Below are 21,940 nucleotides of genomic sequence, written 5' to 3'. Positions count from 1 at the left end.
TTTTGGCATAGTGAGGAAGACAGGACCCTTATTTGAATTTTTACTCCCTTCAAGGCCATGAAGCAGCTTTGAATGTTGTAGCCTTTTATATAAAGCCTATTTTTCTATTTTTGATTTTTTCCTGCTTCTTTCCTTCACTCTATAATTTTTTTTTTTTAAATAAACTTGACGGCAGCCATCAGCCTGCTCACACAGGAGGAAGGAGGAACCAGAACCATGGTGGCTAATACTGTGTGCAGCAGCTGTGAGCTCTGCAGAGCCCCACCCAGCTAATTGCCTGACAGCCCTTTAAAAAAAAAAATTCAGGAAGGAAACACAGCCAATCACAACCTTGGCCTTTCACACCAGGGAAAGAGATCACAAAAGGTGCTTCCCCTTTTAAACATCAGATTTTAATCAAGATCTTGAGACTGTGGCAAGTTTTAAATATTCCTGAGGACGGCTGCGGCTGCTCCATTCCGTTCACTCCTATATTCTGGGTTCTTCTCTATCATTGACTGTGCTCCTCCTTGTCAGGGAGGACCGAGAGCAATGGGAATCTCTCAGGTATGCCAGCCCAGACCTATGTGGTGTTTTTTGAGGGTAGAAAAACAGGAATATTGAACAAGAGAGAGATGTTTTGATTACGGAAACTTTTAGATTGGGCCCAGTAGCCTTGAAGTCAGCAAGTGACTTTATATAATAGCTCCAGAAATAATTAGAAGTTTTTTATCATCAAACTGTGGGAAGCATCTGGAATCAGTATGTAAATTTAATTGTACTAAAATCATTATTGAGCCAATCTACAGAGACTCCAAAGAAGGGAAGCAAGGCTAATGTCATTAATTATCATCACACCTTTGCTTTAAATAGCAGAGATGCCAGGCCAGCTCTTGAAATCAGAGAGGAAACCTCAGATTCTGCCATTCACTCTGCCGGCCTTTCAAAGAAATGATTGGTACAGCCCCCTCCCAAGAAAATGGATTTTTAACATTTGGTCCTCGGAGGCTCAGCCCTGAGAGAGCTTTATTGTGCTGGGTTTTACAATGGGTTTAATATAGCGGGGTGCCAAAGGGCAGAAGGGGAGAACCTTACAATGTAGATGAAGTAGGTCCTTTCAGGATGCAGACCCAAACTGGCCGTGCATTTTATTTCATCTCTTAGGACTTCCTGATAGGGTTCAGTTTTTATGGTGTTCTCGTTCCATGTTTGTGTGTCTTTTTTCTGTTGTAAGTAGATCTAATTTATTTTAATTAAGAGAAAAAAGCATGCAAAAGCCTTAAAATTGGCAATGTGGTTTCCTGCTTTTAATACTAATGTTGTTGTTGATTTGCAAACAGCTTACAACAGGCATGCTTTGTAATGTTTTGCTGAGTGAATTAATATGAGTGAGTTCCCTTTCCATTTGTGTGCCCCTCTCTTTAAGAATAAATTATTCGCCAAAACACACAGTGTCGATGCAGTGTATAGATCAAACAACTCATTCAGGAATCACTGTTTATGTCTTTCCTTTACAATTTTAGGAAGCTCAAATTATACAGCAATCGTAGGATATTATCCAAAAATTACTTTGTAAAAAGTAAAGGTGGATGCCAGCAACAACAAGTGGGGAGAAACCTTGTCTGAAGCCAGCAAATCTCTAGGCAAAGCTGCTAATTATTCTTAATGGGCAAGATGAGCGCATTAAGAAACAAATGAACATACCAGAGAGATGATAAAAATCGGCCTGGCAGTCACTCATCAGCTGAGTGTTAGCCTGTGTATTAGTCTCATCATTTTCAATTTGTCTTGTTTTTCTTGGCTTCTGAATGAAATGAACCGAGTTAGTCTTATTTACTGGTCTCTTTAAGCTTTATCATTCTGATTTTTATCTTTTAATTTTCTTTTTTTTTAAAAAAAAAATAGCATGTTTTGTTATTTCATTTTCAGCTTGACTTTTTTTTAAGTATAAAGATTTATTGGGGTTGTGGGGACATGAGGGAGAGATGGAGACAGACAGGCAGACAGAGAAAGATTAAGACAGAGAATGAGCTTGACTTATTTTTAATATATGAGGCAGTGAGGCGATTACTTCTGGATCTGTATAATTACAAAAGCAAGTTAGCAGTTGTGCAGCTGTTTATCTTTCTAAGATGTGCCATGGGTTACCTCTATTTCTAGGCCTCTGAATCTTGCCCCTAAAAACCCATTGATCTGAGACTTAATGCAAAGAGATGTTTAAAAAGAAATTAAGAATTGAGGTAAAGTGAATTTTATATCTTGGATATTTTCTCAAACTCATGAGCAGGTTTCCTTAAGTTTCTGCTTGGTCCTTAGTTAGGTGCCTTGCTGGCTTTAACCCCGAGCTTTCGATCCTGAGAGCCATTGTTACCTAAAGCCAGCATTTTACCTGTACCCACAAGAATTCAAAGGATAAGTTAGAAATAGAGTCATCTGGTTTACCCAGTTCTCAATTTGGTTTTAATTATTATTTTTTATTCTGTAATATGGGTGTTTGGCCTGTATGCATATCTGTGTTCCATGTGCATACTTGGTGCCTGTAGAGGCCAGAAGAGGGCATCAGATTCCCTGGAACTGGAGTTACAGATGGCTATGAGCCACTCTGTGGGTGCTGGGAGTCTAAGCAACCAGTGCTCTTAACCACCAAGCTGTCCAGCCCCTCAAATTTATTTTATAGTAATGTAAAAAAAAAAAATTGCCCTTCGTTATTTCCCTTTTAGTGTAGTAAGAAAGAAATCCCTAAATACTCACATGTAATAACTAATCAGTAAGATGTAGCTGGGAAATGTAGCAGTGATACAAGACTAAGAGAGTGAAGTGGTAGGCTGAATTCTGATCACTGGAAAGCCCTCTCCAAACCATAAAGAATACAAATAGAACTGGAGTCTGGGCAACTTGCCTGTAATCTTAGCACTTGGGAGGTGGCGGGAAGAAGATTGGGAGGTCGAGGCCAGCCTGGGTTCCATGAAACCCTATCTCAAAGCAGAAGGGAAAAGAAAGGAGGGAGGGAAGGTTGGAGGGAAAGAAAAGTAAAACACCTGCAGGTGAGCAGCCCGGTTGGCCATGGCCACTGACTGATCCGCTTCAAACACCCCGCCTTGCTCCATCTCTATGGTGCAGAATATTCCAGTGTTCCTGTTTCCGCAGTGCCTGCTGTGGGGAGTTCGGAGGGCGTGGCTGACATGCATAAAGGTAGCCGGCGGCATTGCTAACAGACCTGGTGGTACCTGTGTGTCATTTCTCCATCTGTTGGAGTAAGGAATAGATTTAAGAGTAGAGCAAATCCAGACATGCCTGTAATCCCAGCACACACCACAAAGACAGAGTCGCCACATTCACCACCAGTCTGATCTATAAAGGGAGTTCCAGTACCGCTAGGGGCTACACAGAGAAACCCTGTCTCAAAAACGTAAAATGATAGATAGATAGATAGATAGATAGATAGATAGATAGATAGATAGATAGATAGAAAGAAAGAATGTAACCTTAAATCAGAACAAATAATTGCTGCTTTTGAGCATGTAAAAAGTCATTTAGAGATCAAAATTAATAGGATTTATGTTATAATCTTAGTGTTCTTCCCTCCCTCTTAATCCCCCAATGAAATGGAAGATAACATAAACCAAAAAGGCAATGCCTCATGAGTCACAGTGTTATTATTTCTTAAATGTTTTAAAGAACAATACTGGGCTGCAGAGCTGTCTCAGCAGTTAAGAGTAGGACCTGCTTCTCCAGGATCCACTCTTCCTGGCTCCAGGAGAGGTCCGTTAAGAGCAGGCCCTGCTTCTCCAGGATCCACTCTTCCTGGCTCCAGGAGGGCACCTCTGCTCTTTGCAGCATTGATACACATATCCAAACCCCACACGCAGACTAGACACACATACATAATTTAAAATAAAATCTTTTTTTTTTAAGAACAATATTGGGGTCGGGCAGATAACTTATGAGCGCTCTTCAGAGGATCCAGGTTCAATACCCAGCATTCAGACTGTCTGTAACTTCACTCTCAGGAGATCTGATATCGTTTTTAGTCTCCAAGGACATCAGGCACACATATGGTACACACACACACAAACACACACACACACACACACACACACGAAGGCAAAACACCCATACACATAAATAAATAAATAAATAAATAAATAAATAAATAAATTTAAGAAGAACAACCTGATTCAAAATGTGTGTACAACTGGTAAATACAATTACTGATTATACATATAGGCTATTATTTTCAAAAGGATTTTACATGCCTATCTATAATGTATGCAGCTGACCTAAAAGACTGTTGTTGCTATGGTGTATGAGTATACATATTGAAGACTAAAAATGAACTGATCATTTAAAGGGAGGATGGCTCCTGGCATGTACTCTGTTTAGGAATAAAGCTAAAGGTAGACTTACGGCTGGCTCCCTCTGAGCCCCAGGCAGCTGCCCCTGCCAAGGGGGCCCGAGACAGCTGCTCTCCTCACCCGGAAACCACAGGAAGGCTCTCCCTTCTGGGTGGTGGGAGCAGATCCCAGAGCAGGCTTGGGTCTGTGGTGGTGAACATTATCCTGCTCATATTGACTCAGTTTGATTGGATTTCCTTTATTACCCTGAGGTGACACAGGGAGATGATAAAATCTATGATTGGACACAGTGCCATCCAGAAAGACCATCACAACCGGACCTAAAAGCTGGGGCACATTATCAGAGTTTATCTCTTAAGGTGATGTTCTCAAATAACATCTGAATCTTTTCTCTTTGTGCTTCTTTTAAAAAAAATATTTTTAAAGCCCTTCTAAACCACAAAATATATTTCCTGCCTAGTTCTAAAACCAAGGTAGCCCAAGTACTCTTGTGAATTTTTCGTTAAGAAAATAACTTCTAGAATATAAATATCCATGCTTGTTCCGAGCCTGGCCACCCAGAGTCACGGGTTCATAAATTGTATAAAGTATGTAGTGTTAAGTACATATGTTTACTAAAAACTATTAAAAGATTTTCTGAGTTATATAATTTAACTTCCTTGTGACTATTTTATAAAAAATATTACCTCCACTAACAAAATAATATGTTTTGCTTGCTAGATTAGTCATGTACTCAGGACGCTACAGGTGTACCGGGCCACATTATGGCAGGCAGTTGGATACCATGGAAACACAGAGTAGGGTGTGGCTAGGGGAAGGGACTTAATAAAAAACAGTTGTCAGTTAACTCTACTAATTTTGCTTCTCAGAATGAAGATGTCAGGCATCCTTTCCTGTAAGATGCTTCATGTAGAATGCTCCTGAAATAGACAGAAACTGTAGGCCAGTGTGTCATTTTAGTTAATCAAAACAAGTAGGCAAATTAGTCTCCTTTATTTTTTTTAATGAATGTAATTTAACAGTACTTAATTTGCATACAGGAAAGTTCACCCAGGAAAAAAAGAAAGTCTGCATTATAGCACTTTTGTAAACCTCAACAAAGCCCATCATTAGGAGACCTAATTGATTTTTCCTCCCCACTTCTGAGGGAAGAAAGCTACCACAGTACCTGTTTATTCACTCTGAGAGGAATGGGTGTGCCTGGTGGTTCAAGCAGAGATCTGAGTGTAGGAATCCAGTGGTTCTGTTCTAGCAAGGAGATCTCGGGCAGTATGCTTTTCCTAGCAGTAGGGGCACACCGTTGTGTGCCTGGTGTCCTCCCCCCGGGGCCAGTTTCATGCAGCTTGCTGCCTTCACAAGAATTATTTTATTTCTTGTTTATTTAAACTTGCCTTATTCCAGGAGAGGGATTATGAAGTTCATATAGCAAATGTGTCATGTTAAATAAAAGAGGAGGTGGGGGTATTTAGAAACCAGAAAGCCGGGGGATTGTGGGGAAACCAGAGACAGAGTTCGGTACAGAAATAAGACCACAGGAGCTCTTCTGGGTGTCAGAGGTAGTATTCGTTAGGCTCTGACAGTCCAGGGGAAGGAGCTCACAGAACCTATACCACGCATGGTGGAGCTCAAGTCTAGCTTTCCTAGTGTTGAAACTACTGAGATCTTCCTGAGGGTCTTCGGGTGTTATGCATCAGGTCCACAAAGTACCTGTAATCTAAACATGGCTCTTCTGCATGAGTCCTTCACGCTAGCTCATGGCCTCAAGGAGGAAGCTCTTCAAGAACCTCTCACTAGGCCGACTTTTTTCTTCCCTGTTGCATTTTCTCCGGGAGATGATCCAAGCTTCTCTCCACCACTCTCTTCTTGCCTCCTCCCAGTCCTGGCCCTGAAGCGTACCTCTTCTCTGGAAGCACTTAGGCGACTGGGAAGTCAGCCGAGGCTGGCCTTGCCCTCCTCGGGGACTGGTGGACATCCATCTGTGGATGCCTGATCTACCTCCCCTCCCCTCCACATCTGAGACGTGGCAGAGTACCTCATACTCCCTAGCGGTGCCCTCCAGCGTTTGTCCTCTGGGACCTGCCATGACACTACCTAGATGGTCCTTTCACAGGAGAAAATATTGCAAGCCAGGGAATGAAAAGGTGTCGCCAGTGAGTGGTAAGTTAGCATCTCACACAGAGCTTTGACAGCAACTTTCTTTTCCTTGTGCTGATCCCATTGTGATAAGAAGCCAAAGTCTTTGTAGGTTCTTTCTTGTAGTCAGTCAATAATCGCTGCAGAAGTTTCTTAACGCTGCCCTGTAGATGTGAACAGCATCATCGCAAGCAATAAGAAGACTGGCGTGTTTAAGACTCCGAAAGTATCAAGCCGGTAAGATAACTCTCCGCATCCTGTCTGAGTTAAAACGTCCCAATTGAAACTGCTCTCTTAATGCTATGGATGATTAATAAGAATGCAGGAATATTAATAACATTAATTGAGCATTTTCTGTGTGTCAGGCACGGTTCTGTCAGGCAGTTCACGTGTATCATTTCGTTTAGTCTTGTCAGACTCCCATGAGACAGGCCAAAGACATTCCATTCAATAGATGAGAACACCAAAAATACAAATAGTATAGAACACTCAAGATAATACATCACACACTGAGTGAGGGTCACTCCATGGCTAAGATTATTCAGTAGGAGGTTGGGAAAAGCCCAGCTTAAATTAGCCTTCTTAAATGGCCTTATTTCTGTGGTCCTCAACATGGGCAGTTTTGCACCCTAGGGGATTCGGCAGTCACCAGGAATGTTTTTTATTGTTGTTGTTGTTGTTGTTGTTGTTGTCCTTAGGACATGGGGTTAGAGCAAACAATGTCACTACTGGTTTCTGCTGGCCCTGGTGTCTAATAGTAGAGATTATTCCTAGCCAGCTTTTAACAACAAACCCCTCCATACCCTAGACCTTCTGCCCGATGACACCAATACTGTCCAGGCTGAGACATCTTCATCTAGCAATGGTTTCTCACAGTCCGGGTGTGTCCAGTCCCTGTCAGCTCCTTCTCGTCCAGGCTGGGAGCACTGCTTTCTGTTAGCAGAGCCACAGTGTGCTCTGCAATCCGACCCTGTGGCCAGCTGACCTAGGAGAGGGATAGCATCCCTTAGTGCTTTCCACATGCTATGGCTGTTTCTGTACACTTTCCCTTTGTATGTTTAACTACGGGTTTTGTTACAGTACCAATTCCATTTGGAATCTCTTCATCCTTCGCTATTGCTCCTTCCTCCTTCGGTGTTTTAAGGTTTCTCCACGGTGAGGACGTTTGCCTACCCTGACTGCTTAGTTTGAGAAACACAGTTGGGTGACCAGACACAATGGATAAAACCCACTGTGATGCTGGGCAGGAAGGCAGGCTCCGTAATCTCAGCGCTCAGGAGGGAGACGTAGGGGAGCCCTTCCTCCAATGCACACACAGCCATCTCCTTCTGGACAGGACTTCATTTTGTCGCCTGCTTTCCAACCTGGTCTTTTAGTTATCAATCAAAAGTGCATTTTCTATGTTGTTCTCATTTACATTTATTTACTGCTTAAGGTCGTTTGTGACCATTTGAGTGTATTTCAGCATATGGAATCAGGGGATAATAGACCCCAGCTTCATGCTGTGCAGCGAAATTGTGTTTTTACAAGACATAATGTTGTTTACTGAGTGTTAATAATCACTAATTAATAAACATATCTAGACTTCTAAAATGTTGCATTTTTAAGGAATAAAAGTGTCAAGTGTTTAACTTGGGGAGTGCAATAGAATTTTCTGTTATCATTTCATAAAATAATTAGGTAACAAAGAAGTAAAATGTTACTATTTAGCACAGGGCAGATCCTAAATGCTTAATGCCTGGCCTTTGTTTAAATGTTACCCTTCACAGAAATGCTACTTCTAAATAGATTATTCTGATACATGGTAGGCCATAAAGACATAAGACTGCATTTCAATAATGATACAGAATTTCCTAATGATGGACTTTTTTGTTTTGTTTTGTTTTTTCTTTCTCTATCTTTATCACAGACTAATTGTGGTTATTTTCCTTTTTTATAAAAAGTAAGAGCATTTTTATTCAAAGTTTTCTAAAGCATTGCCAGGAAGCAGGGACTGGGCCATTGTCCAGTAAAGTTTTTGTCGAAAGCTTGAGGACCTGAATTCAAATCCCTAGCACCCATGTTAAGACAAAGAAACAAAAACCGGGTCAGTGGTATGTGCCTGGAGTCCTGGCGGAGGTGGGGACAGGACTGTCTCTGACCGTGATGGTTAGCCAGTCTAGCCAATCAGGTGAGCTCCAGGTTCAGCAAGAGATTCTCTCTCATAAAAGGTAGAGAACACTCAACACACACACACACACACACACACACACACACACACACACACACACACACGGATGGGGGTGTGTGCAAGGAATGACTCAGTGAGTGTGGTCTTCCTGTAAGACCGCTGCTTGGCCACTTAACCTCTGGCAGCTAAGAAGGCAAAGCCACCAGCCACTGTCGCAGTAATCAGCATCCCTCAGAGCCCATTGCCTTCCCACACGTAACCAGTACAATGTGATGAACATATTAGTTCCATGAGAGAAGAAATAAAAGGAACCCATTCACAAAAGAGCTCAGATATAGTTCAATATTCTTTTCTAGCACCTCAATGCATATGCAGAATTTCTCCCAAATTGGAGGTGTGGAATAACAGCAGCGACAGATAACTAAGAAGTATTTACCATAGCTACAAAGCCCACACGTGAGCCAAATATTTCTGCTATTAAAAAGCACTTCAAAGCTTGACATGAAGTTTGTAACAGCTGAATGTCTCCTGTGACTTCATTTGCACAGGAGATGTAAAAGCTGAAAGGGAAGTCGTGATCTAAGAGCTGTGAGCCTAGGAAATAGGGGTTTTGGCAAGGAGTGAGAAGCTGCCCAGAAATCTGACAGGCACCCCATGCCCTGACTCCCTCACTCAGTATCCCTAATAAATTCTGTTGTTTGAATAAATATCCTTCAGCCACTGGTCTGCTAAAGGCATGGACCACAGCCTGTGGTGCTATTGGGAGGCAGGGGTAAGCTTTAAGACATGGGCCAATAAGTTCACTCTTGTATTTACCCCACCCCTCTTCTCTCCTGGTGAATTGCTTCCTATGCCACACACTCCAGCTTTATAGATGGCTTCACCATAGCTTCAAAAAGCAATGGGCTGACTGGCCATGGGCTGAAGCCCATGGAGTCATGAGCAAAGGCCTTCCTCTTTCTGATTAATACTCTCAGGCAGTTGCCACCATATGGGGAGGGGGGCACAGTAACCAGTAGTCTCCTTCCCTCTGTTGACCTTTTCCTGCCTCTTATGCATGGGCAGACTGGGGCTCTGTGGATTCTGAGGCCCATCTTCAGGAGGATAAATTACTTCAAAGCAGTGCTTCTCAGCCTTCCTAATGCTGCGACCCTTTAATACAGTTCCTCATGTGATGGTGATGCTCAACCATAAAATTGTTTTTGTTGCTACTTCATAAATATAATTTTGCTACTGTTATGAATTGTAATGTAAATATCTGATAAGCAGTCCCTGTGAAAGGGTCTCACCACCACCCCCAGGGCTTGTATCCACAGGTTGAGAACCATGCTTTAGAGAATAAATGACTGTAAACATCACCAGTGCCTGTTGGTTGGGACCTTTTGCAAGGGAGGGGTTGGCAGGTCCTTCGTTTAGCCTTGTAGGGGGCTGCCCTGCTCTCACAAACACCTCCTTCCTTGTCCACCAGAACTTTGGTTTGGTTTTTTTTTGTTTGTTTGTTTGTTTTTTTTTTTCAAACAGGGTCTCTTGTCTCCCTGGCTGTCCTGGAACTCAACTCTGTAGATCATGGTGGGCTTGAACTCATAGAGACTTACCTGTGTCTGTCTCCCAAATGCCAGGATCAAAGGCGTGTGTACTACCATACCCAGCCTTTTTTTTTTTTTTTTTTTAAGAACAACTATTATATATCAAACCATCTTGCTGCCTCTAATCCAGTTTAACCAGTCTCAGTGTGTTGAATTTGAAAGACATGCTTATGAAGGTGGGAAGCTTAGCGATGGCCAGTTAGGGTTCCACACACATGAAGCACTCTGTATAGCACATGGTCTCCATGGAGATCACACATGATCTCCATGATCTCAGCTCAGCACTGCCGTCTGATAGCTCCCATGTTCATCTGGCCATGAAGCTTTTCATTCAGCTATCAAATGAGTCCAGGGTGCACCTTTGGGAGTCTAAATATGGAGCAGCTAGAACAGTCTGTGAACAAAGGAAGCTGTATTTCTAAATATAGTGAGAAATTTATGAAAGAGCAAGGGTATTTACAGCAGCTCAATTGTTGGGTTTATCTGAAGCTGTCTTCAAAATTGAGACACTCAACAAAGAACTACTTGGAGCTTTGACGTCTGCATTTTTCTGGGTCCTCCAGAATCAGCAAATACCATCATTCTCTGGTTAACATTAGCAAAAAGTTACAATTTCAGAACCATTAAACTAGCCCCACTGTGATGTTAAAAGTAAATTTCCCTTAAGGAAAAAAATTGTATTTGTTTGAAAGTTGTCACTGAATTTAAGTTGCGGCTTTTATTATTCTTTATTAAACCACAGGTTTTTGTAAACTGTTCCACTTGGTTTTAGAGGTTTTTGTTTGTTTGTTTGTTTTGCTTTTTTGTTTTTGTTTTTGTTTGTTTTTTAACCTGTGTGGAAGACACCAGGGTCAGCCAGTAGCCAGCCTCTATCACTGTCTAAGATTCGTGTCTGCACTTTAGTCGGTTTCTTTTAGAGGTTAACTCGGATCCAGCTCCTTTTTCCCAGCCTTCTGCCCCGCCTCCTCATCTGTCACAGGATAGAAGTGATGGGGCTATCACAAAAGACCTAAAACAACTTACACGGGAAAAGGGTTATCCTTGGCTTGCCTTTCCAGGTAATTACATTGCTGTGGGCCTGAGTGTTGAGATAGATGGCAATGGCGGGAAGCACATGATGGGGTGTACTTGCTCACAGCTTGGTCAGGAGGAGGGAGGTCCATGATCTCACATTGTCCTTCTACCCACTGGGCCCTACTTCCTACAAGCCTACCACTTTTATCATACTGGGGACCAAACCTGAGCACACAGGCCTTCAGTGGACACCACTTGGGGCATAGCATCTTATTCTTACAATTTGTCAATCTCATCCGTCTGATTCCATCCTTTGGAGTGACTCAGTGCCCATTCCCTCTCTCCACTCCGCCTGCTTCACCCCCCCCCCCCGTATTCTTATTCTTACTCTCTCTGTCTCTCTATTTTATATAGATAAGTACACTGTAACCTCCTTCATACACACCAGAAGAGGGCATCAGATCCCATTGCAGATGGTTGTGAGCCACCATGTGGTTGCTGGGATTTGAACTCAGGACTTCTGGAAGAGCAGTCAGTGCTCTTACCCGCTGAACCATCTCTCCAGCCTATTCTCTCTTTTAACTGTTATTGGTCTCAGACTCATACCTCATGGAATGAATGGCACTGTTGGTGCTAAAGTACTGCTGTCTCTGCACTGCTTGATCCGTCCCTTTGCTGATAGGAAGTTGGTCCCTTTCTGTTTTCTCTGTGCTGTGACACCCTGGGAAGCAGCAACACAATGTTGTGTCCTCTTACAGTTGACATTCCAGGGAGGGAGGCAGCTGATTTTCTTGAAGACAAGGATTCTGTTTAATATTGTTAGTTTGTTTGTTTGTTTGTTTGTTTTCATTCCCTGAAGCAATTAGCGTTTGTGCTCCCCAGAGCTTGGGAGCTTTTAAGGTCTGCATTTGAAAGATGTGGATCCATAAGGTTTAGGGAACTGAATCATTTTTAGTGGAAGAAAAGTCAGGCCCCAGAGAGTCAGACAGCAGCTCCTATATCAGATAGCAACTTTCATTTCAGGAAGGCTTCTCAGGCTGCCGTGTGCAGCGTCTGTAGACAAACTGACAGTGTGAGTGAGTATCTATCTGCTCTGTGTCAGGTTGAAGACAAGGTTAGTAGAAGGTAATGGAGATATAGAAGCTGAGAGCTCTTTAAGAAATTTTCTGATAAAATCCACTTGTTAGTGAGTTTTCCTAAAATTAGGGTAGCAGAATCTTGAGAGGTGTGATTCTAGAAATGGTGTGCTCCTGTGTCTCCCCTTGCTATCTGGCATACAGGAAAATGAAATTACCACATACAGTTCTTTCTGCTTGATTAGCTTGTGGGCTTGCTTGCGGAGTTTGTGGAAGAACTCTGGCCCTTACTGTCCCATTTGACCTTGGTGCGAGCATCGCCAGGAATGTTACCCGATTTTGATACAGTCCTTTTTAAATGAGAAAAAGCCAGACTTTAACATTTGGGGACAGTTTTTAGGGGCACTCCTAAACCACAGTAAGTTAATAAAGCCTCGTTTTTTTTCTTCTAGGTTAGCATTTGTATTGCTTCTTTGAACTTTCTGATCTCTACTGTTTACTGAGATCAGAATCTCATATGAAGAAGTTGACCAGACCGTATGCTAATGGTCAGATATGCATGACAGACTTCTACATTCTCAAGGAAAGGTCTTATGCTCTGAAGAGACAGCTCTTCCCTCTTTTCAAAATTCAGTGTTATAGAACGAGTAGATTAAAGCCTATGGAAAGCTCAGTTGGTAAAGTGCTTGGTTAATAAGCACAAGATGCTGAATTTGATTCTCAGAACCACTGTGAAGCTGTTGGGGTGTGGAGGCCTGATCTGTTTGCTTGTTTGTTTGGTTTTGGTTGCAGGGGGGTGTTGTTTTGTTTTGTTTTGGTTTGGTTGGTTGGTTGGTTGTTGGACACAGGGTTTCTCTGTGAAGCCCTGGCTGTCCTGGAACTTGCTCTGTAGACCACCTCAAACTCGCAGAGATCTATCTGTCTCTGCCTCCTGAGTGCTGGGATTAAAGTTTAAGACACCACTGTCTAACTAAGGCATGCTCTTAGAATCCCAGCTCTGGGGCAGTCAGGACTGGCACCTGTCTGGGGCCCACTAGCAAACCAGCCTATCATCTCTGTGAGCTCCAAGTGAGGGACTCTGTCTCATAAAACAAAGTGAGTGTAATACCTTAGCAAGGATACCAGGCGTGTCCCCTGGCTTATAGATGCTCCAGTGAGACACATCTGTTTCTAGGCTACACATATGCAACAATTCTCAGAAGAGGACTTGGTGTGACTCATCTAACCTAGTCAAGCATTTTTTTAAGCATTAAGACCGGCCCCCTGATTTTTATTCTTCCTTTTTGGGATTTTTTAGAAATTTTGATGGCAATTTTATGATATTGGCATTTCCATTGTGATTAGAAGAGTTTGGAGAAACCTTGACATTTAAAAACTCTGCATCTTCTGTTGAAAAAGTGAACTGCTTTCTTTTTAAGCCGGCTCAGTGGCATTTCCACTTCGCTTGCTCCTTTTATTTCTGGAGACTTTTGTTGGGCCTTTAAATAGACTCTCTGCTTCCATTGTGGTAGATAGACTGTACTTTCCTTCCTTCCCTTCTTTCTTTCATTCATTCTTCCTATTTATTCACTTAAGACAGCACATCAAGGAGCCCTTGAATTCACTTACATAGGCAGTGTTGACCTTGAACTTCCAACCTTCTGCTCCATCTCCCAAGTGCTAAGACCACAAATGTGTATCTTTCCACCCAGTTTGTGAACCACTTTGTTTCATTCAACACTGCATTTCCTAACTAGTTATATTCATTTGCAGGTAGAGACATAAAGGCTATAGGGTATGGAATGTGATTCATATTTAGTCTTCTAGTAATGACACTTTCAGTTTTCTGATTTTTTTTTTCTTCAAGACAGGCTTTCTCTCTGTAGCCCTGGCTGTCCTAGAACTTGATCTGTATCCCAGGCTAGCCTCTAACTCAGAGACCCATCTGCCTCTGCCTTCTAAGTTCTGGGACTAAAGGCTTGTGCCACCACTGCCTGGTATGGTTTTCTCTTGTATAGTTTCATCTGATTAGAACAGTTAGTGTAATGACTGCATTGAGAAACCTCTAATACTTCACCATTGAGCATGCTTCAGCCTCTGAACTGGGGCATTTATTCATCAGTTCCTCTTTTGAGATTTTATCCTAAATAAATCTGGAACGTTAGCGAATGTCTCTGAAACACCCGTGGAGATAATCAAATTGCTTTTCTCATTTCACCGACACCTATGACTATTAAGGGCTTTAGCAGTAAACTATATGTGCATTCTAGTTACTTGATCATAGTGTCTTAGTGGTTTTAATGAGCTGGTGTGTGTGTGTGTGTGTGTGTGTGTTGACTGCAGAGTCACACAAGCCACTGCATACATGTGAAGGTCAGAAAACAACTCTTGGAAGTTGGTTCTCTCATTCTACCTTGCAAATACAAGATCTTTCTTGTCTGCCATGTTGATCCTAGCTGACCCTCAAGCTTCAGGGTAGTTCATCTGTCTCTACATCCTATCTCATAGTAGGATGCTCTGTAAGACCCTGATCCTCGGTCAGTGGTACTTATTATTTTGAGACACCCCCAGTGAGACACCGAGAAGCAGATCGATGCAAAAGCAAGAGATTCTGTCCAGTCAGGATAGACTTTCAATTAGTCCCTCAAGGCAAGTGACTAGAAGGTGACACTGAATGGCTATTACAGGCAGTTTTTATACTTTTTAGGGGCACAGGTTACATCAGTAAGGTTACAGTTCAAACTTATTGACTAAGCATATTGACCTTTAAATCTATTGGCTAGCAAGCATGGACAGAACATGACACCCATTTGAACTCTACCTGGGACTTTCCAAAGGGTCAAGTAGCTATCAGTCAGTACATTCTGCAGTTTTTCAGAGAAATTTTTACTTAAGAATGTTTCTATGGGTGGAGAATGGAACTTGGCCTAGGCTTGATCCCATGTGGGATGGGGAAGCTGTGAGAGGGTGTGGGCCTGGAAAACCCCTTAGAGTCCCTCAGCTCTGGCTACAGAAGTGTGCCAATGAGTCACACTTTTTTACCTATGCTCTGAGCATTGAACCCAGATGGTCAGATGTGCACAGTAGGTGCTTATAACCACTGAGCCATCTCATCAGTCCTGGGAAACCCCTTTGTGAGTCATCTATATATAGTGCTTCCACAGTTCTAGATCAGAACACCTTTTACTCTACTATCTTGTACATGATAGTATGAGTTGCTAATATGAGTTAATAGTGTCAAGACATAACAAAAATTCCTATATTAATAACACCATGTGCATGAAAGCATATACATCTGAAACAGGAATTAAAACACCAAAATACAATAATCTGCTCTGGCAAATGGCACATGCATGTAATCTCCAGTCCATTAGCACCTGCATGGTATGCTGTTGTCACTTATCAGCTGTCGAAGTCAAGGAATCAGACATTTGAGATGAAGTGTAGTTAAGTCATTAGTACCTTTCATCCCAAGGTCTGCCTTCTCCAAATAATGCAGAATATACTGCTCACCAACATGGGGGCCTAAATGTTAGACAAGTCGGCCTTCCTTTTGGACTGAAGTGAGTTTATCTTAGCTAAATTCCAGGCAAACACAGCTAGGATAGGGTTTTGGTTGATTGGTTGATTGGTTGGTTGGTTGGTTGATTAGTTGGTTTGGTTTGGTTTTTTTTCTGAGACAGGGTTTCTTTGTGTATCCCTGACTGTCCTGGAACTCAGTTTGTAGACTAAGCTGGCCTTGGACTCAAAGATCTGCCTACCTCTGCCTCCTGAGTGCTGGGATCAAAGGCTTGTGCGACCCCCACCCCCGGCTTTTGCTTGCTTGTTTTTTGTGGTAAGATTTTAAATCAATTCTTAAATGTTTAAGCATTAAGTTGGAATAAGATCCCAAACTTTGGGACCAGAATGACTATCCTTAGTCATTCTAGGTCACACGCCTTGAATGACAGGCCGCTCTGCAGCTGCTCTGGAAACCTCCCCCAGGACCTGAAGAACGAAGCTTGTTAGGTTCTGTAGTGCTTTACAGCTCCAAAGGCTTTCCATTCATTAAAGCTAGTCCTAGGCAGCAGAAATAGCTCATTCATAAACTGTTGACCCTTAAGCACCAGGACCTGAATTTGATCTCCAGAACTCACATAAATACTCATGATCCAACACTTTAGAAGCAGAGACAGGCAGATTTCTGGGGCTCACTGGCCAGCCAGCCTAGCCTATCTCTGGTGGATTCTAGGCCAGTGAAAGACCCCATCTCAACAACAACAACAACCAAAACTAAAGTTTTCCTCTGTTCTACACACATGTATATGTACTACCCAAATAATCACACACACACACACACACACACACACACACACACACACATACACACACACCATCTGCTGTATTCTCCTGTAAGTTATAGATGTCATATACTTCTTTAAAAACTGAGACCTGACTTGCAGGCAGTTCTCTGTTGTCAGCAGCTTGCTTTTCTTGTATGGTAAAAATGTCATCAAGACCTAATTTTGCTTTCTTTGCCCTCTCCCTAAGTCTTACTCATTGTATAGAAATATAAGTTAATTTCACGTTTTGATAAAAATTGACAAGCTGCTTAAGTAATTTCACAAGGATTCTATTTACATGAAATCCCTCTTTAATTTTCTATGATATTTCTTCCTTCTTTTAGCTAATGGGAATGTTTTTAGTAAAGTCTTGAAACGGGGCAGTATACGAAGTATACTGAGAGCATCTATGTGGCCTGAGGTTTGACTCCTAGCAACCAGTAGTTAAGTCTGCCTTTTGCTTCACTTTTACTTCCCTAAAATGACACATTCTTTAAAATTCCCCCTTAGAAATAAATCTGATGCTTGGAAATAAAGCCAATATATATAGCTAAAGAACTCAATTTAAAGCTATATAGATTGAAGCCTTCTGGGGCAGTGCTTTCCAAAGTTGTCCATGAGCCATCTTCATTGAAATTCCTCAGGTCACTTCTTTTTAAAGAGTAAGTTCCCAGGTCTCACTCAAACTAACTTAGCAATTCCCTAGAGTTGGGACTCTTGAATCTGACATCTAAACAGTGCCCTCAGTTGATTCACATGTATCTGGAGCACAGATCATACTTAGATAAGCCCATTTGTATCCTGAGATTATTGCTCAGATTAGTAAACTGAAAAAGCAGAGGTAAATCTGTGGGTATCCTCTGCTTGTCCGTAGGACATTTGGCTTGAGGCCTATCCCCATAGTGGATTCAGAAGAATCATATCAATAAGAAAATAATTCTGATTAGCTTGTAGTCTGCATCTCAGCCGTTATTGGTATGATTTAATAAAAAGCCCACATTAGAGGTAGAAAAGACTATAGGATGACCTAACAACCCTTCCCAAGCAGAGGTAGACCAGATGTTTACCTCTGCACCCTGTCCATAATTGTGTGAGACATTTTGTTCAGTTGTCATGGTGACTAAAGGTTATTTTTAGTACTGGGGGAATGGGCATGGTAAATAGCCCTTTAGTACAAATGACAGTCTACAGCAGTAAATTGTCCTGTCTTACTGCCTCAACTGCTAACACAGTCTTGGGAAAAGAAATACTAATGGCAGACCAAGTGAGAAAATGGAAGTCCAGAAATATTCCTCACACCTTTCTTTTATAACATTGTTTTGTGTTCTCTATCTTTCTTCCCCCCAATAGGGGTGTGTATGTGTGAACAAGATAGAGACAAGCAAGACAGAGAGAGGAAAGAGAAGGGAGGGCCAGTATTATCTGTTTTACAAACATTTTAAAGATATTTGTATGTCTCAATTATTGGTCTAGCATTGTGAAGAGACACCATGACCAAGACAACTTTTATGAAGGAAAGCATTTACTTGGGGGCTTGCTTATTGTTTTAGAGGGATCCACGACCATTGTGGCAGGAAGCAGACACACATGGCATTGGGTAGTAGCTGTGAACTTTACATTCTAATCTGCAGGCAGCAAGCAGGAAAGAGACAATAGACCTGGAGTGGCTTTGAAATCTCAAAGCCCACTACCAGTGACACACCTCCTCCAAAAAGGCCATACCTCCTAATCCTTCCCAAGCAGTTCCACTAACTTCAGGCCAAGCACTCAAATCTAGGATCCTATGGGAGCCACTCTCATTCAGATTGCCACAATACAGAAGCAATTTTGTTCAAGAACAGCATTCCTAGTCTGATTTGTTTATCCAGTTCAATGCAATAAAATATAATTTGGTGACTTCCATAGTCACTTTGGCCTGCTAGGGGATATGAAGATAAGCAAAGCAAAGTGTCTATTTTTGCAAAGCTCAAGATATTTGGACAGATAATAAACCTGATCCCAAGATGTAAGACTAAACTTAAATAAATCCAAAGGTGGGGAGAGAGTCCTTTGTGGAGGAGACAGCCACTGAGATGTGCCTTGGCAAGGAAAAGGCAAGGGAAGAAAAGCAGTTGAAATAGGATTTTGAAGTATAAAATCAGGAAGGAAATAATTAAAGACGTAGGAGTAGAAAATAGGTGTCCAAGAAATTTTTGTTATTTGTAGTGAATTGCAAAAGGCTAAAGACAGACAAACTGGTTGAAAAGTCAGCATATGGGGCTGGAGAGATGGCTCTGCAGTTAAGAGCACTTGATGCTCTTGCCAAGGACTCAGGTTTCATTCCCAGCACCCACAACACAGCTCACAACCAGTTCCAAGGAATCCAGTGGAGTCTTCTGGCCTCCCCATGCACCAGGTATATGCATGATACATAGACATACATACATGCAGGCACTCATGCACAGGATGAAAACCTCATTGTGTAGCCAAGAGAAGAGATGGCTATATATAATGCCAGCATTTGGGTAGATGAAGCAGAAAAATATAAAATTTTGGTTACAAAGTAAGTTGGCATCTAGTCTGGGATATGTATCAAGACTCTCTTAGAAAATCAAAACAACAGAAAAAAAATAAAAAGAAAAGGAAGGAAGGCAGGGAGGGAGGGAAGAGGAGAAAAAAGGAAAGAAAAGGGAAGCGATGAGAACACTAGAATGGAGTAATACAAAGCATGTGGAGGGAAGAGCCAGGCAGTTGTAATCTTGGTCTTGGTGGTGGCCACAGGATGGAGAAAGACACATTTGCTTCCAGGTAGAAGTGTCGTTCCATGTAAGAGAGAGGGTAGTCAGTCTGCGGGCCTTCAGGTGTAGAAGGGGACATCAGTGGGTTATTGTGAGTGAGCTGACACTGCAAGAAGTAAAGTAGCAAAGGTCTGTACCCACAGGATGCTGGAGACCAAAGGAGAGGCAGAGAGGAAGCCGCCTCGAGGGAAGGGTTAAGCATGTGCATAAGCCAAGTCAGGCCACAAAGAAGAGATAACTGAATATACATAAGAGAGGGGGGACATTAGTTGGGGGCCATGACCTCCTTTGGTGTTTTATAAAGCACATTCCCCAGTTCATCTGCAGCCTCAGGAAATATGTCCCTACCCAAAGAAACACAACCAGAAACTCTGAATTTGAAGCCTGACAAAATTTTGCATTTCGCATTTTCTTTGACTGTTGTGTCAATGTTTTCTATGGTATCCTCTGCACCTGAGATTCTCTCCTCTATCTCTTGTTTTCTGTTGGTGATGCTTGCATTTGTGACTCCTGATCTCTTTCCTAGCTGGCAAACTATTTTAACAAGCTGAAGATTCTTATACCTGGTTCATTTGAACACAGTTGGTGTAGAGGGAAAAGGGGGCATTAATGTCCAGGACATATGAAGGGTGATTCTATTTCAGTAGGGAAGGCGAAGCAGATGAAGATGGTTTCAGCTGTCAGGCCTTCAGCAAGCTTCTTCACTGACAATGAGCACTGGGGATACCCTGGGAAGCCCAGGTGCTGTTGCTGTTGGAGCTCCATTGCCCTTGGAATGTCCCATGAGTCTTACCTCCTTCTCTCTCACTCTGAAAGTCCTATCTGCAAGATCCCATGCAGCGCCCTCTTCTGGATTCTGCTGCTTACACACCCAAGTGCTTAGGGTTGGACTCAGTTTAGATCTGACCATCTGTAAGTCTGTGCTCTTTCAAGGGTCTTTTCTTCCAAGTAGCCCCTATGTTCTGTGGGGCAGTAATAATTTTGTTACTCTTAAATGGATCCACATTGTTCCTGCTCTGGGCATTCTGAGGGGCTACTGAAGTTCTGGGATGAGTTACAAGTTCTAGATTCACATAGTGTTTTTTTTTCCTAAGTGTCTAAAAGACTTTATTGTAGACCCTTTTTACCTCATGGCCGTTTAAAATCTGGGGGAAGGCAGGGATGGAGGGACAAGTGGCAAATAGAGAGTGAATTAGAGAAGCAACAATTCAGTAGTTTAGGTGAACATTGTAAATGACTTGTTAAACCTTCTATATGGGCAAGCTATGACAACAGATGTGGAGGGGTAAGATGAATGAACCTGTAGGAAGGGTGTACTGGCTGGTTTTGTGTGTCAACTTGACACAGGCTGGAGTTATCACAGAGAAGGGAGCTTCAGTTGGGGAAGTGCCTCCATGAGATCCAGCTGTGGGGCATTTTCTCAATTAGTGATCAAGGGGGTAGGGCCCCTTGTGGGTGGTGCCATCTCTGGGCTAAGTCTTGGGTTCTATAAGAGAGCAGGCTGAGCAAGCCAGGAGAAGCAAACCAGTAAGGAGCATCTCTCCATGGCCTCTGCATCAGCTCCTGCTTCCTGACCTGCTTGAGTTCCAGTCCTGACTTCCTCTGGTGATCAACAGCCATGTGGAAGTAAGCTAAATAAACCCTTTCCTCCTCAACTTGCTTCTTGGTCATGATGTTTGTGCAGGAATAGAAACCCTGACTAAGACAAATTGGTACCAGCATAGTGGGGTATTCCTGTGACAACCTGACCATGTTTTGGGGAGGACTGTGGAAGGACTTTGGAACTTTGAGCTAGAAAAGCCACTGGTTGTTAAGAACTCTGTGGGATGTTCTGCAGGAGCTTGGAAGATCGTGTTGAGAACAGTGCAGAGATGGAGGCCTGGCTTGTGAAATTTCAGAGGGAAGATTAAAAACTCTTATCAGGGCCATGTTGTTTTGATTGTGAAGATTCTGTGGTTTTGGTTAGCTGGGGCTGAAGTGTCAGCTGTGATTAACAAGATACCAGAACTACTAAAGTGAAAACTTTGCATTACTGGGACTATTGATGCTGGTTAGCTGGAGCTAAGAAAATAGTGGTGATTAAAAAGCGACCCACATCAATGAGGTGACATCTTCTGGGAAGTGTTTTCTGAGAGCACAAAGAGGCTGTGTTCCAGAGATAGCCAAGATTATACCTTGTGCTGCAGCAGGACTTGGTAATGTGTAAGAGTTACCCAGGTGGTACTGGTTTTGAAGGCATGAAGGGGTCATGAAGAGCAGCTGAGGCTCGGCACAGTGAGAGGCCATGGAAAGCCATTGGTAAAGGGGCAGCCTCAGTTTGCAATTGATGGCCCAGGACTGAAGGGATCATGCAAAGGAATTGAGGCTTGGCACTGTGAAGACAGTCTATGAGAGGCTATTGGTGAAGCCTAGTTACAGCGAAGGACAGCAGTGTTTTGGGAATGCCAGTACCATGAGATGACCACCAAGAACAGCAGCAGGAGTGGAGTACAGGCATCTGAAGCCTAGAAGACAAGATGTGTGCTACAAAGGGCAGAGCTGGAGAGGTG

The 21,940-nt window shown here is 42.6% G+C and overlaps 1 protein-coding gene across 1 annotated transcript in view; it reads left to right on the top strand.

Moving 5' to 3' along the window:
- Positions 1-21,940, top strand: part of Camkmt (calmodulin-lysine N-methyltransferase) — a 397,552-nt gene that overhangs the window by 333,504 nt on the left and 42,108 nt on the right. The window contains exons 6-7 of the mRNA XM_031356809.1: positions 3,127-3,202; positions 6,638-6,704. Coding sequence (XP_031212669.1) covers positions 3,127-3,202; positions 6,638-6,704 — 143 coding nt within the window. The remainder of the gene's footprint in view (positions 1-3,126; positions 3,203-6,637; positions 6,705-21,940) is intronic.

The sequence above is a fragment of the Mastomys coucha genome, unplaced genomic scaffold (assembly GCF_008632895.1).
Source record: "Mastomys coucha isolate ucsf_1 unplaced genomic scaffold, UCSF_Mcou_1 pScaffold6, whole genome shotgun sequence".
In the NCBI taxonomy this organism is placed as follows: Eukaryota; Metazoa; Chordata; class Mammalia; order Rodentia; family Muridae; genus Mastomys; species Mastomys coucha.
Note: the sequence above shows the minus strand (reverse complement) of the source record. Positions and strands in the feature narration are given on the sequence as shown.